The sequence below is a fragment of the Lethenteron reissneri genome, chromosome 17 (genome assembly GCF_015708825.2).
Source record: "Lethenteron reissneri isolate LAM-NWPU_2019-01 chromosome 17, ASM1570882v1, whole genome shotgun sequence".
Lineage (NCBI taxonomy): Eukaryota > Metazoa > Chordata > Hyperoartia > Petromyzontiformes > Petromyzontidae > Lethenteron > Lethenteron reissneri.
The window spans coordinates 6,755,292-6,770,648 of record NC_083795.1 but is presented as its reverse complement, the minus strand read 5'-3'; the positions used below and the strand labels follow the sequence as shown (position 1 = coordinate 6,770,648).

The window sequence follows — 15,357 nt, the reverse complement described above, 5'->3', positions numbered from 1 at the left end:
CGAGGCGACCCACAGGATGCCCAGGACCGGTTCAGCTATGATTCACTGTCATCAGTTGTGAGCGGGAAGCGAATTCCGAGTCGCCGGGTTCGTAGCGTAGCACAGCGCGCTAACCGCCACACCACCGCTCCCCACTCACGTGCACACACTCACATCCACACACCCTTGTTGCTCTCACACACACACACCGCTGGCAAACACACTCTATGATCACACTCGTCCGAGGCTAACTCCGTGTGAAATCACGAGTCAACCCACTGCCACCACCAAACCACGTGTAATGCGCGTACACAACTCGACGCCAGCTATTGCAACGCGGTTTGTCGTGTTCCACTGACAACAATTTGCACCGTCCCTTGTCTTATTTTTCACGAGCTTCTCATACCCTGGTGTAGTATACATCGAAGTGTATTCTCCGGGTCAAACTGCCGCGAGGCAACACGCGGCGCAAAAGGCAAATAGATATGTACACGTAGCGGTGACGCATGTAAAGCCATTGCAGCGTTGTAGGAATTGGATTGCGCGCAAGGCAACCGATGGGTTTCGCCCTCGTTGCGTTTCTGAATGTCTTGAGAAGGGGTAGTGTGCGCGTGCAGTATACGAAGAGGCAACACGCAATCTCTCTCACGCTGACACACACGCACGCAGACGAATGCGCAAATGCTATTGGACACACGCACGCATACGCACGCGAACGCACACAAAACGTACACCCTCTCTTTCACTTTCACAGAAAAACAAAAGGCCACACACACACAAGATCACACACGTGCTCTAGTCCTAACACAACCACACAGACACACACATTCTCTCTTACACGCACACTGCCCCACTCACACAGACATACTGCCTATCTCACGCACACTCACAAAAACATCATTCCCTCTCTTAGACACACACACACACACCCCTCCACTCACACACACACATACTCGATCCCTCTGTCACACACACATACTCCCTCTCACACACAAAGATCCCCCGTATAGCCTTAACAGACTGTTGGGGCAAGTGCTGTTAGCGAGCACCTATGAAGGCCGCAACGGTACACGAGGGGATGGGTGGCCAGCACCACGCCCGACCGCCTTTGTCTCCCCAGTGGCGATGTTTACACATCGCACCGGGTACTCATTTGAGTCTGAGTCAACCTAGGGGAGGCCCAGTACCGGTTCAGATAATCGTCACTGGTGTTGGCCGTGAGCGGGAATCGAACCCATGTCGCCGGGTTCATAGCGCAGCGCGCTAACCGTTACACTACCGCTCCCCATTCACACACAAACACACTGTCTCACACACACACATACCCCTACCCTCACACATACTCTGTCCCTGTTTCACACACACATACTCCCTCTCACTCACACAACAGTCGCCACTCAGTGGCGGTGACGTCACCACGGCGCTTGTGCCAGGCCAGGTTCACGCTCCCTCTCTCACACACTCACTCTCACACACACTCCCTCTCTCACACACAGACTCTATCACACACTAACACACACACTCTCTCACACTCCCTATCTCACTGTCTGACACATTCTCTCCCACACTCCCTTTCTCACACACACTCTCACACACTCTCTCGCTCACACACACTCCCTCTCACACATACTCCCTTTCTCTCACACTTACAAACTCGCTCCCTTTCACATACACACACGCATATCCTCCCTCTCACACTCTCCCTCTCACACATACACTCCCTTACTCACACACACATTCTCCCTCACACACTCCCTTTCTCACACACACACACTCTCTGTCTCACACTCCTTCTCTCACACACTCTCACTCACACTCCTTCACACACACACACACATTCTCCCACACACACACACACGGTAGACGCGTCTCATCTCCCCTTTGCCGATGCCACGTGAAGGAACATCCAAAGAGAATTCACCGCCTCTCCCCCCATTCATTGTGAGCTGCTGCTGGTAGGAGTGGTGGGTGGTGGGTGGTGGTGGTGACCGAAACTATCCCAGCACGGCGACATGCTGTCCCCTTGCTCAGCCACTCCGTGCCACCAGATCAACCGCGAATTCCTCCTCCTCCTGCTGCTGCTCTCAGCAATCACATCACGGGTGGGCCTTGTGTAGGGGGGGGCGCATCTCAATCACCTCCCTCCTGCCCCTTCATCCCTGCGTTTTGTCGCCACCCGGGTGCGCTGACATCGCTCGTGCGCTTTTTCTCTGTTTGTACTTCGACGCTGGCCCGAGTCTTCGTGCAGCGTTCCCGACTCAGACGTCGTTCTAACACCCCCACCCCACCACACCACACACTCCTCGGCTTCATCGTAGCAAAAAGGGCTGGAGGGAGGTTGGCGCGGGGGGGGGCTACCAGTAGCAAAGAAATAATAATAGTTTGTGTGGTTTTATTTATATAGCATATATTTATAGTAATACAAATAAAATAAAAAATATACTGAACGTCTCTCTTTTTTTCTCCGCGTCCGCCTGTATGCGTGCGCGATGAGTGTGTCTGTGTGTGTGTCTGTGTGTGTGTCGCTCAGAGGTGCTCGCTAACAGCACTCGCCCCAACCAACAGCCCGTTCAGGCTCTGCGAGTATCTTTGTCTTTGTTGTCTTCGTGGGTCGTCTGTCCGACTGTCCGCGCAGCGCGACTGGGCCGCGTGCATGCGGTCGTCAGGGCACGGGCACGGTAGTGGATGTGCAGGGCTTGGCGGGCGACAAGGGTGGACGGACAAGAGGTGGAGCGCTAATCGTCCACGTCGATCTCGATGTCGTCGTCGTCGTCATCGTCGTCGTCGTCGCCGCTGAAGTCGTCCCGGCTATGCTCGGAGCGCGGGGAGGGCGAGGTGCACGTCTCCCCGCGTGAGTCGTTCCTGTCGAGGGCACGCACGCCGGGCGACATCGCCTCGACGAGGGACGTCGGCAGGGCGCCCTCCCCCACCAGGGCGATCGGGTCGATCTTCTTGGTCGACTCCACGTCGGCCTTCATCTCCTCCAGATCCCGCTTGAGCTTGGCGCGCCTGTTCTGGAACCAGGTGATCACCTGCGCGTTGGTGAGGCCCAGCTGCTGGGCGATCTGGTCGCGATCGGCCGGCGAGAGGTACTTCTGGTAGAGGAAGCGCTTCTCGAGTTCGTAGATCTGCGCGTTCGTGAAGGCCGTGCGCGACTTGCGGCGCTTCTTGGGCGCAGTTCGAGGCCCGAAAATAGCGAGTCCATCTCGACCTGTGGAGGGGGTCCGCGGTGCGTGCGCGTAAGGGAGCGCACACGCACGGACACACACGCAAGCACGCACGCACACACACACACACGCACATACACACACACGCACGCACACGCACACACGCACACACACGCACACACGCACACACACGCAAGCACGCATGCACACACACACACGCACATACACACACGCACGCACACGCACGCACACACACGCACGCACACACACACGCGTACACACGCACACGCACGGACGCACAAACAGTGAGCGGGTGCTTTGTTGATTGATACGTGAAGACGCATCCGAGAAGAATTGAGAAAGAGGTGGTGCGTGAAGGAATGCAAGATGTGTCGTGCTGCGTTCGAATGCGGTCGTGTGTGCGTGCACGCTTGATACATACGGCATCATCCATACACGGGCATTCACAACCGTTGGCATGTACACGTACACGAATATATACTATCGCAACGTTGTACAACAATATACAATCACGCGCGCAACATGATATATACACCTATGTGTTACATGCAAATCCATGCTTACATAAACGTATACATACGTGTACAGTTTACGTAATTATACACATCTACAATGGGATGCATACACACGCATATTCTGACATAGTCACGGACAAACAATGAAAGAGTTATATAACTGTATACATAGGCAGATAAAAGGTAGATACCAAACAAATATCCACATTAGTATATGATACACATATTGCACACGGTAACATATACATTCATGTGGGGGTAGCTAAATCCAATACTCTCTTCAACCCATCACAACGCATACGTTGGGGAACGTGAATGGAAGCTCCCTTTAAATTCGCAGTTCTTTGTCAATCCACTGCTGGATGAAGGCCTCCCACTGCCGCGTTACTCACGTGGGTTGTTTGACCATACTTCCCCACGATCGTCAATTTGCGGGTTGTTGAGACGGAGTAGAGTTCTGGGCGGGAGACGCCACTGATGTTTCTCCGTGGGGGGGGAATCGAACTCAGGTTCGACAGCCAGGTTCACAAGCACATTAGCGCTAACCACTGCGCCACCGCTCCGTCCTATACAATGAATACAAAACCCGCCCTTCAATCACAGCGGGGAGAGAACGAGAGAACGCTCGTCTGTGTACAGTACATGCCCGTGACATTGTGTCTTTTAAACACAACGCAGTCGGATAGCTGTGTCTTCAATACGAATCGAAGTTACATACAAAAGACAAAGATCCACCGTGTAGCCTTAACATACTGTCGGGGCAAGTGCTGTTAGCGAGCACCTATGAAGTTACATACCACACGTATACAAATACAAAGACCCCCCCCCCCCCGTATAGCCTCAACAGACTGTTGGGACAAGTGCTGTTAGCGAGCACCAATGAAGTTACATACCACACACAGACAAATACAAAGACCCCACCGTACAGCCTTAAACAGACTGTTGGGACAAGTGCTGTTAGCGAGCACCTATGAAGTTACATATCACACACAGACAAATACAAATACCCCCCGTATAGCCTCAACAGACTGTTGGGGCAAGTGCTGTTAGCGAGCACCAATGAAGTTACATAACACACACACATACACACACACGCACGTGCGTTAACCTCGTTGTTCACATGGCACCCACAGCTAGGCTACCCACAACAATTACAATAACAACATCACGTTATATAACATCACAAAACGAGAATATTCATACATTTAGTCCAACGGATTATGGGCCTTTCGGAACATTTAAACATCACCGGCTTATACCAATTAGTAGATTGACTCTCGTATAACAGTTGTCTAGGATATTGCTCAACAACCATTGAAGTGAGCGATCGTCACGCTATTTAGTGGCGCTAAATTACAATAGGGGTGATGGGGATTGTTTGACCATACTTCAACACTCTTGCAATGCGCGTGGATGAATAGGGGGGGGGGGGGTGGGTGGTGGTTACGGGCCAAGGACCAGTTCAGATCTGACTCGCCACTGATTGTGAGCTAATACGTCCGGGAAACCGAACTATTGCGGCCGGTTTCATAGCGCGGTGCGCTAACCACTACGCCACCGCCACTCTGAACATTAAGTCTGCTTACTCACCCCTCGCTATCAAAGTTTCGCTAAATCCGCCACCTTGAGCGGCGCAACGGGGCCACGTGCGTCAAACAAACGCAGGCAACACTCCGACCACTTGCAAGGGCACAAAGCACGGAGCCGAGCTGCGACTCATGGAAAAACCAAACCATGCCAACGGACAGCAGCGACAAAACAACAACAAATACGACCATCACCACCAGCAATCAACGAGAGCGATGAGCAAATAGATTGATGGGAGCGGGGTTTGTAATGAAATACACACGTGGCAAGCCCAGCGCACCTTCAGCAGCCTGCAAGACGCTCACTTCGAGACCCTTAAACGTTTTGCTCGCCAACTCCTCCAGCGCGCACAGCGGGGACGACTGCGTGGCCTGCACCGTGCACGGTCGGACTAGGGTCGCTCCGTGACCACCGGCGTGGTGTCCTCCGCCGCCTCCACCACCACCGCCTCCTCCTCCTCCACCACCACCGCCTCCTCCACCACCACCACCGCCTCCTCCACCACCACCGCCGTGCCCAACCATAGGCCCCGCTCCCTTCTCGGCTCCCAGCGCCGCCGCCGCTGCCGCCGCCGCCGCAGCGGAAGCTCTGGCAGCGCACACGGCGAATCCGCGACGCCGCACAGATGGCTTGCTGAGGATGTCCTCGATGCTGAAGGGAGTCAGGGGCTTGTTGGAGTTGGCCGGCGGCGGGAGGTGGTCGAGCGGTGAGCGGCCCCGCTCCCGTTCCTCCATGGCGCGCGGGAGACCCTGGTTGGGTTTCGGCTTCTGGAAGGCGGTCGTCATCGATGGTCCGTGATGGTAGCGGTCGTGGCTGTAGTCGAGGTGGTGTTCGTGGCGGTGGCTGTGACCGCGGTGATCGTCGCCGCGGTTCTGCGGGCGCCGCGCAGCGAGAGTCTCTCCAAAGCAAAACAAAAACGAATGACCCCCCCCACCTCCTCCACCCGGGGCCCCGGCCAGAATAGAAGTAGATCAAATAATGGACGCGAAATCTACCGCCGCGCTTGGTGGCGACGCGACGAAAAAAAAACTTCGAATTCCGCACGACGCAAGCGGAACGATGTCAGAAGCGCGACGTGCGGCAGTGACCTTCGTGCCTCGGCGAGGTTACTTCTCCTTCTTCTTGTTATTGTGATTCGTCTTTATTTACGATCGCCGCCTTATTTCATTATTTTTATCCAGACGCGAATCTCTCATTTGCTTGGCGCGTGACGCTCCTCCGTCGCGGCTTCTCTACGGCCGTGCTCGCTGTGGCGGCGACAGCAGCAGCAGCAGCAGCGGCGGCGGCGGCGGCGGCACGAGACGGCGGCTCGGGATGAGGTCTCGCCGCGTCTTCCGCCACTCGCGACGCCGCCTTCGAGTCAAGCCGAGCGCCGTCAAAAAACACTCAGCTGCGTAAAAAGGAGCCGAGGCACTTTCGCGCTCTCTCTCTCTCTCCCCACCACAGCCGTCCCCCCACCACCACCACCTCTACTACCTCCTCCTCCTCCCTGCCGCTCCCCCCGTACTCCCCGGAGGCAAGCAACGGCGTTAAGAAACTCCCCGGCCGGCCACAGAGCGTCCGGTCAACAGCAAAAAAAAAATAAAAGCTGCGTCTGGCAGTCGAAGTGTGGCAGCAGGGTCGGCAACCCGCGTCGCGTTCCGTGAGCTGCACGATCTTGCCTCCTCCTTCTTCTCCTGCTCCGCCGCCGCGGCCTCTCGCTCTCCCTCCTCAGCTGTCTCTTCTCGCTAAGCAGACGCCGGGCTCCGGCACGCGTGAGCAACGCACGCGAGGAGGCGAGCGGTCAAAAGCAGCCTGTGTCAGGCCAAGGATGCCGACGGGAGAGATGAAGGCGGCGCGGTGACCGTGGAGGAGTTAAAAAGAGCCGAGGCAGCGGCCGTGTTGACGCCCGCGTTGCTAAAAAAAAAAGTTTTCCGTTGGTTGGTCGGTAATCAATTATCGGGACCGCCACATATGCGCGGCCAGCCCTTCCTCCAATGCTGAGGGGCCCCAGTCAGCGCGAAGATTAATTAATTGAGGCGAGGGGGAGGGTGGGGTACAGGGGAGGGGAGCGGTGGGGATGGGTGGGTGTGGGTGGAGTCTGGGAGTAGTTGTGGAGTGCGTGGTGGTGGTGGTGGTGGCGGTGTGTGTGTGTGTGGCGGAGGGGGGGGTTATGTGGGTGGAGATGGGGCAGTCTGTTTGGGGCATTGCGAGGTTTAGGAGCGACATGGTGGCAAAAGATGTTCGTGGTAGGAGGTGGGGTGGGAGGCGGTGTAGGAATGGGGGGGGGGGGTGTTAAGTGTGGCGTTAGAAGGGAGGTGTGTACTTGGGGATGGGATGTTAAGAAGCGGTTGAACAGGGGAGGGGGGAGTGGAGGAGGGGAGGGGGGATAATTAAAGCTTACTTCACAAAAAATGACTTTCTCAAAGATATGAAATCTATAAAGAATTCCCGGGCACCGCATTCCTCGCCGCGGGTTAATGTGGCTTTAATTTCGTCTTGTCCGCTTGATGAAATGCCGTGTTGATGTGAGGAAGCAGTGCAGAGAGAGAGAGAAGGAGGAGGAGGAGGAGGGGGGGGCCGAAGGCGTCGCGAACGAGAGTTTCCATCAGCGTCTTAATCGGGACGGCTCCCCAACCTTTGGCGCTGCGTTCGCTCTCTGGGCCGAGTTCACAACCACGACGACGACGATGACGAGGAGGAGGAGGAGAGGGAACCTACGTGAGTCACGTCACGTGACACACGCGCGCGCGCACACGACAGTGTTACATTATCTCTCGTGGGTTTGTCGACGTCCGCGATAACGCGCGTGAGTTCGTGGTATTTAATGGCATCCTTTCGTTTGCATCGTTTCCGTCGCATTGCGAGTTATATTTTGTACGTTGGGAGTAATGGACACCACGCTTGCAAAATTCCATATCAAAATAGTAGTTTGCACAGTCGGTCCATCTATATATATATCGCGTGACTATGTCGTGTCTGGTTAAAATAATATTCATATTGTTTGTATTATTATTATTGCTATTATGATGCAGATATTTATACATTCGGCACCGAGCCAAAAATGCATATACGCAATCGCGATTAATTTGGTGTAAAATAGTTGTGACGAACGCACATATGTACACACACGAACACATATGTACACACACACTCCGACACATGCACACACGCGCGCACACACATACACACACACACAGGTGTGCACACACGAACGAACACATGTACACACACGCGCGCACACACATGCACACACACAGGTGTGCACACACGCACACACATGCACACACACGCGCGCGCACACATATGCACACACACATGCACACACGCACGCACACGCGCACACACGCCCACACGCTGATTCCTAATTGCGCCGCATTAATTATTAAGCAGGGTTCTGAAATAAATCTGAAGTTATGTTCGGATAATAATTTTATACAATACCTAGGGTACTTATTCGTAAGGTAATTGCGGTAAATTTCAGACACAGACGTGCACAGTCGTGCACGTACACGTACATACATAATACATACACGAACTGGCATTAAAAAAATGCAAGGCAAAGATGTCTCCTTTATGGTTTTCATAGACTATTGCACGCACACACGTTTAAGATCACACACACATACACCCCCCATCACGCGCATATACTCTTTACGACTAATTACACAATCGTCCACCCATGTTCACACCCGCAAATACATACACTGAGCACACAATCACACACACGCGCACTTAAAAAGACAAAGATCCCCCGTGTAGCCGCAACACTATTTTGGGGAAAGTGCTGATATCCACGCACATATGTGCAAGTGCATACACACATGAACTTACACACAAGTACACCACCGACAAGCATGAGCATATCCTCACACAAGTACATATATATATATACACACACACATACGTATTTACGCATGCATACATACACAAATGCATACACTCAAACAAAATCAAATACACACACCCAAATATATATGCATGAACTTACACGCAAACACACACGCACACCTACATATACGGTAAATAAAAACACTCATACATACATACAAACATACAAACATAATCATACAAAGTTCCCCGGTATAGCCTTAACAGACTGTTGGGGCAAGTGCTGTTAGCGAGCACCTATGAAGGCCTGCACGACACACGAAGGGGTGGGTTGGCCAGCCACCACCCACGATGTTTACACATCATTTGAGGCTGAGTCGACCTAGGGGAGGCCAAGGACCGGGTCAGATCATCGTCACTGGTGTTGTTCGTGAGTGGGAATCGAACTCGTGTTGCCGAGTTCGTAGCGCAGCGCGCTAACCCCTGCACAACCGCTCCCCACAATGATACCCCCTGTAGCCTTAACGCACTTTTTTGAGCAAGTGCTGTTAGCCAGCAACGCACACACATGCACACATCACGGTCCCGCCCATCTGATTAATTTCTGCACGTGTGTGTGTGCGTGTGTGTTACTTACTAACGCGGTGATAATTAGAAACATCGAGCATTAATTGGCGTCACTCAAGGGGCCATTCACCACGTGCGCGTGTGAGCCGACACGGACTAAACAGCCGGCAAAATCCGCCAGTCTCCCCACATGACAGTCTTACAACCGCGTGGGTGACGTTGAATGCAAATATTTCGGTCAACAAAGAAGCACGTTGCGTTTCAAACATTTGTTTATATACGTTGTATAATTGCGAATATTTTTTTGGAGCAGATGAGAGCCCGTAATTGAATCAACATTTATAGTCTGCATATTTAATACGTACATTTACACATTCACTTGTGTGTCTATAATTGAGTTCATTATTGGCTTTTTGGCTGGTCATCGAACAAAGACGGCCACTGCATCGCGCGCTTTCAGATGCGCTTCTGCGGCAATCTGGAACGCTCTTCCGATTTTACTTTTAAATCATCTACATTGACATATTTTTTTAGAACAGTTGTTATGTGTGTTTAGTTTGTTGTCCTTCCCCCGCACCTCCGATTAGCATGGTTGGTTACGTACGGTGCGAAAGAAGTTCAACATGCATTGGTTGGAGCGGTGGCGTAGTGGTTATCGCACCGCGCTATGAGCCCGGCGAACCTGAGTTCGGTTTCCAACGGGGGCGTGACATTTGGCATCGCTTGCTTCACCAATCCGCAATGACCAGCGTGGTGAAGTATGGTCAAACGAACGTCGTGACTGACACGGCGTGGGAAGACCACCGTGATGTAATCTTGGACGACAAATAACGACCTTCATAATAAACGATTTTGCGTTTATATCGCGTTATTTATAAATGTGTCGTAACCCTCCACCACCCGACACGGCCAATCAGTAAAAAGGTGTCACGTTGACAAAAGACAAAATAGTTCACTGCTTTAGCCCACCGGTGTGTTGAAGCGTGAAACCACAATATTTACATTTTTTGAGTACGACGTTTCGCTGGTAATTGCATCCAGCATCATCGGGCAATTCGCCAGAATGGTGAGGCTCTGCTGGATGCAATTACCAGCGAAACGTCGTACTACCCAAAAATTGTAAATGTTGTGGTTTCACGCTTCAACACACCGGTGGGCTAAAGCAGTGAACTATTTGTCTTTTGTCAACGTGACACTTTTTTACTGATTGGTCGTGTCGGGTGGTGGAGGGTTACGACACATTTATAAATAACGCGATCTAAACCCAAAAACGTTGATTATGAATAATATTGGTCGCGAAAGCCTTCCACGTGTTAAACTGAAATAACGACCTGTGCGTGGTGCATGCACGTTCGTCGAAGACAGACGCTCATGCGTCCATTTCACTCGGCAAGGTCGCGTTACATTTTAAATAATGAACGCGTAGCGGCACATCAATTGGGTGCTCCAGATGTTATCTTAATGCTCACGACGTAATAGAAAAATCAAGACTTGCCTTGCGTTATCAATCCGATATTTTCCGTAAAAGCTGCACGCTCTGCTGGTGTGGACTTGGGGCATTATCGGCGCAAGGCACTACCACTCCAGTGGTAGTGGTAGTGCCTTACGCCGATAATACAGGCAAAACGAGGCGAGGTGGATGTGACGTGCCGGCATCGTTCCCGGGAGAGCGTTCACAGCGGACCGTCCCGGCTGAAATCACGCATTTCAATCTACAATATCACCACGCTCGCACACGCGTACATGCCCTACACATGGACCACACATGCACCACACATGCACCACACATGCACCACACATGCACCACACATGCACCACACATGCACCACACACGCACCACACATGCGCCACACATGCACCACACATGCACTACACATGCACCACACATGCGCCACACATGCACCACACATGCACCACACATGCACGTGAGAACACGAGGACTCGGGCGGCCTTCTCGAAGCGAGACGAGCGAAAGTAGCGGCGCGATAAATAAACCCGCACAGTGAACGAGGAAATAGTTTTTTTCCCGGCGTCTAAAAGCGGTCTCCGGGAGCGCGTTAGGGGGGCCTCGTGCCTCGTGCGCCGCGTTACTTCACGCCTCCTTTCACCTGAACGCACCCGAGGTGGGATACACCACAACGCAAGCCGCCACCCGCCACAAAGACAAACATCACCCCCACGTAAGCCTTCGCCGATCCGTTGAGCCAAGTGCTGTCAGTGTGAAGCAAGCACCCGGCGAAGGACGGCACGGCGCACGAGGGGTGTTGGGTGGTTAGCACCACGCCCGGCCGTCTTTGTCTCTCCCAGTGCCGATGTTTTTTACGCACCGCAACAGGTACTCATTCTATGCTGAGTCGACCTAGGCGAAGCACGGGGACGGCTCAGGTAGTCCGTCGCTTGTGTTTGTCGTGAGCGGAATCGAACTCCGGTCACACTGCTTCATAGCGCAAGCTACGCTAACCGCCACACTACCGCTCCCCACTTGATATAATGTGCCCTAGGCAATAGACATACAACACAGCCGTCACCCACCACCACCACACACGGGTATGCACACACACCAAGATGCACTCGGATATGCACGTGAAGATGTCCCTATAGAGGGAGACACGCGGAGACATATACAGAGACACACAGTAAACACAATTATCCACTCCATAGTCATCATGGACACTTGGGGATACGCGCTGTTAGCCAGTATATATTAAGGCAGCAACTTCGCACGAGGGGGTGGTATGACCAGAATCATGTCCGGCCACCTTTGTCTCCCCAGTGCCGTTGTTTATACACCGCACCAGGCACTCATTCGACTCGCAGACAGCCCAGGACAGGGTCAAACGTCACTCGCCACTGGTGATAGCCGTGGCCGGGTTGCGAACTCAGGGTCCAATGTTCGGAGCGCTTCACCAATAACGCGCACTGACGCGACCAGACGGAGATAGAGAGGCATACACGCACAAAGATGCCCCGTGTAGCCTTAACAGACTATTGGGGCAAGTGCTGTTAGCGAGCACCTATGAAGGTCGGATGGTACACGAGGGTGCGGGTGGCCAGCATCACGCCCGGCCGTCTTTATCTCCCCCACTGGCGTTGTTCACACACCGCACCAGGTACTCATTTGAGGTTGAGTCGACTAGGAGAGGCACAGGACCGTTTTAGATAATCGTCGCGTGCGTGAATTACAAAGACGAAGAGACACAAAAACAGAGACCCCCACCGTCCCCGCCCCCCGTATGCCCTTTAACAGACTATTGGGCAAGTGCTGTTAGCGAGCACCTATTAAGGCCGGCAAGGCACACGAGACGGTGATTAGCACACACGCACAAAGACGCACACACACGCACGTGAAATGCGCCGGTTCCAGGACATTTGTGAACCGGGCAAATTAACTGCAATGGGAGGCAGAGAGAGAGGTTCTCATAAATAACAAATAAACTACAAATAGAGAAATCATGCGACATCCAACTCTGCCCCGAGGGCACAGCCATCTTGGCGATATGGAGATTTGAAATCATCGGCTGCAGTCACTTAAATAATTCAACAACAAATTTAATAATAATAATAATACGAGTGTAAGTATCTATTTCGAACAATCACGCTAATTATAATAATATAGTAAAATATGCATTGGGTTTTAAAATGCATATTATGAATTATACAAGTACAACGCTAAAATGACTAATAATAACGCACCCATACGATACAACCGCTGTCTTGCATGAGCCTATTTCCCTCCTCGTCCAGCCCAGCCTCCACTGCGAGCGAGGGTCCGGGCATAATTCATGTTTGATGATTCGCGTTATTTATGCGTGAAGAGGCGCACCGTGGAATACACAAGCAGCCGGGGACATTTCGACGCCACGCGAACACAATTACAATGCAATATCTCAGCAGCAAAACAAAATAGCAAAACAACAACAAAATACATTTTTACAAACATATATATATACACTTCAACGTAGCGAACAGTTCCAAACCATTGTTTGCGCGCGTGCAGTGTGCACTGCCCACACAACACTTCGTTTCGTGCCGACCTAAAATTATAGATGGTCGATAACAACACTTTCCCCAACAGTCTATTAAAGGTTATACGGGGGATCTTTGTCTCTGTATGCAAGCTGCACTTAAGCGCTTGTGTGTGTGTGCTGCGTTACAAAACTGGCGACACGAGTTCGATTCCCGCTCAGGGCCAACATCAGTAACGATTAACTGAACCAGTCCTGGGCCCCCCGTTGGGTCGACTTAGCATCAAATGAGTACCTCGGTGTGATGTGTAAACATTGCCACTGGGGAGACAAAGGCGGCTGCGCGTGGTGCTGGCCACCCACCCCCTCGTGTTCGCTAGCAGCACTTGCCCCGAACAGTCTGCGTAAGGTTTACAAGGGGGATATTTGTCGTTGTCTTTGATCGCGTTCATCCTGATCATAAAACCCGGAGCGCTGCGCTCTGTCCGCACGCACGGACGCACGCAAGGAAGCAATCGACGGCGTCGGCGCCTTTGATGATTGTGGGCGCGACATTGATACGGCTTACCCGCGCCGAATCATTCTACCTGGGCGAGTCAACCTGATTGTTAACCTCTGAAGACCAACACAAACTAAATAAATAACGGCAATAAAATAGTGGATCTCCCCCCACCACCACCACCCACCACCACTCCCACCCCCCCAAAAAAATAGAAATCACAAAAGCGTGACCACAGAAAATTCAAGAGCGAGCGGCGGTTCGACTGTAACCAGACGCTGAGCGAAAGAACCCTTTGGTCGCGCTGCAACATCTGCTCGATGCATTATAGGATGCGGCAGTAGGATGCACGCACGCACGTACGCACGCACGCACAGACACGTACAGTAGGAAAAAAAAACAACCCACCCCGCAACGCAGCCATATCGTGGCTCTCGTTGCGAGCAGTCCGGCGGAGGCCTCCGGCCGATCGGAAGCGAAGGGCGCTGCGACGAACGCGCGATTCGCTTTGCGTGACTCGGAGCAGACGAAACTCGCGCGCGGTGGTGAGTGCTCAAATGTAAGCCATTGATTGTTCGTGTCGTTCGTGTGTGTCGTCGTCGTTGTTGTTGTTGTGATGATGGTGCCGGTGATGATGATCATCGTGATTATCATCATAGTCATTATCGGCAGCATCGTCATCATTATGGCCATCATGAGCGTCATCATGAGCGTGATCATCATCATTATCATCGGATTCTCATTCACCCACCCGCGTGATCACCATGTTGATGATGTTGCCGGTAATGATGATGATCATTATCATCATCATGATCATCATCTGAACGGATCCTGGAAATCCCCATTCGCCAACCCACGTGATCGTGATGGTGGCGGTGACGGTGATGACAATGATCGTGATGTCACGTCACGTGCGTACGTGTGCATGTGTGCGTATTCGTGTGTGCGTATTAGTGTGTGCGTATTCGTGTGTGCGTATGTACTGTATTGTGTATGTGTTTAATATTAGCGCCTGAGTGCAATGCACCTGTGCGTCAGAGACGGGCCAATGCAGTTGATGCGGTGATGTTGAAATTTCTCTGTCGTCGATTGCGTTGATGAAACGCGATCACGTGATTAGTGCGCTATATTTAAGAACACTGGACTATATCGAGGGGAGCGCGCATCTAACCCGGCAAGGAAGCTCCCGAGCGCATCTGTGCGTCGATTACAGCGAGAACCACATTGAATGCCTTGCAATGCAGCGG

The 15,357-nt window shown here is 52.4% G+C and overlaps 1 protein-coding gene across 1 annotated transcript; it reads right to left on the bottom strand.

Moving 5' to 3' along the window:
• Positions 1–639: 639 nt before the first annotated feature.
• Positions 640–6,701, bottom strand: LBX2 (ladybird homeobox 2). Its single transcript, XM_061552986.1, has 2 exons — positions 5,532–6,701; positions 640–3,190 (listed from the first exon to the last, which is right to left on the bottom strand). Exons 1-2 carry the CDS (start codon positions 6,052–6,054, stop codon positions 2,715–2,717), a joined length of 999 nt encoding a protein of 332 aa, XP_061408970.1. The 5' UTR covers positions 6,055–6,701; the 3' UTR covers positions 640–2,714.
• Between the last annotated feature and the right edge of the window lie 8,656 nt (positions 6,702–15,357).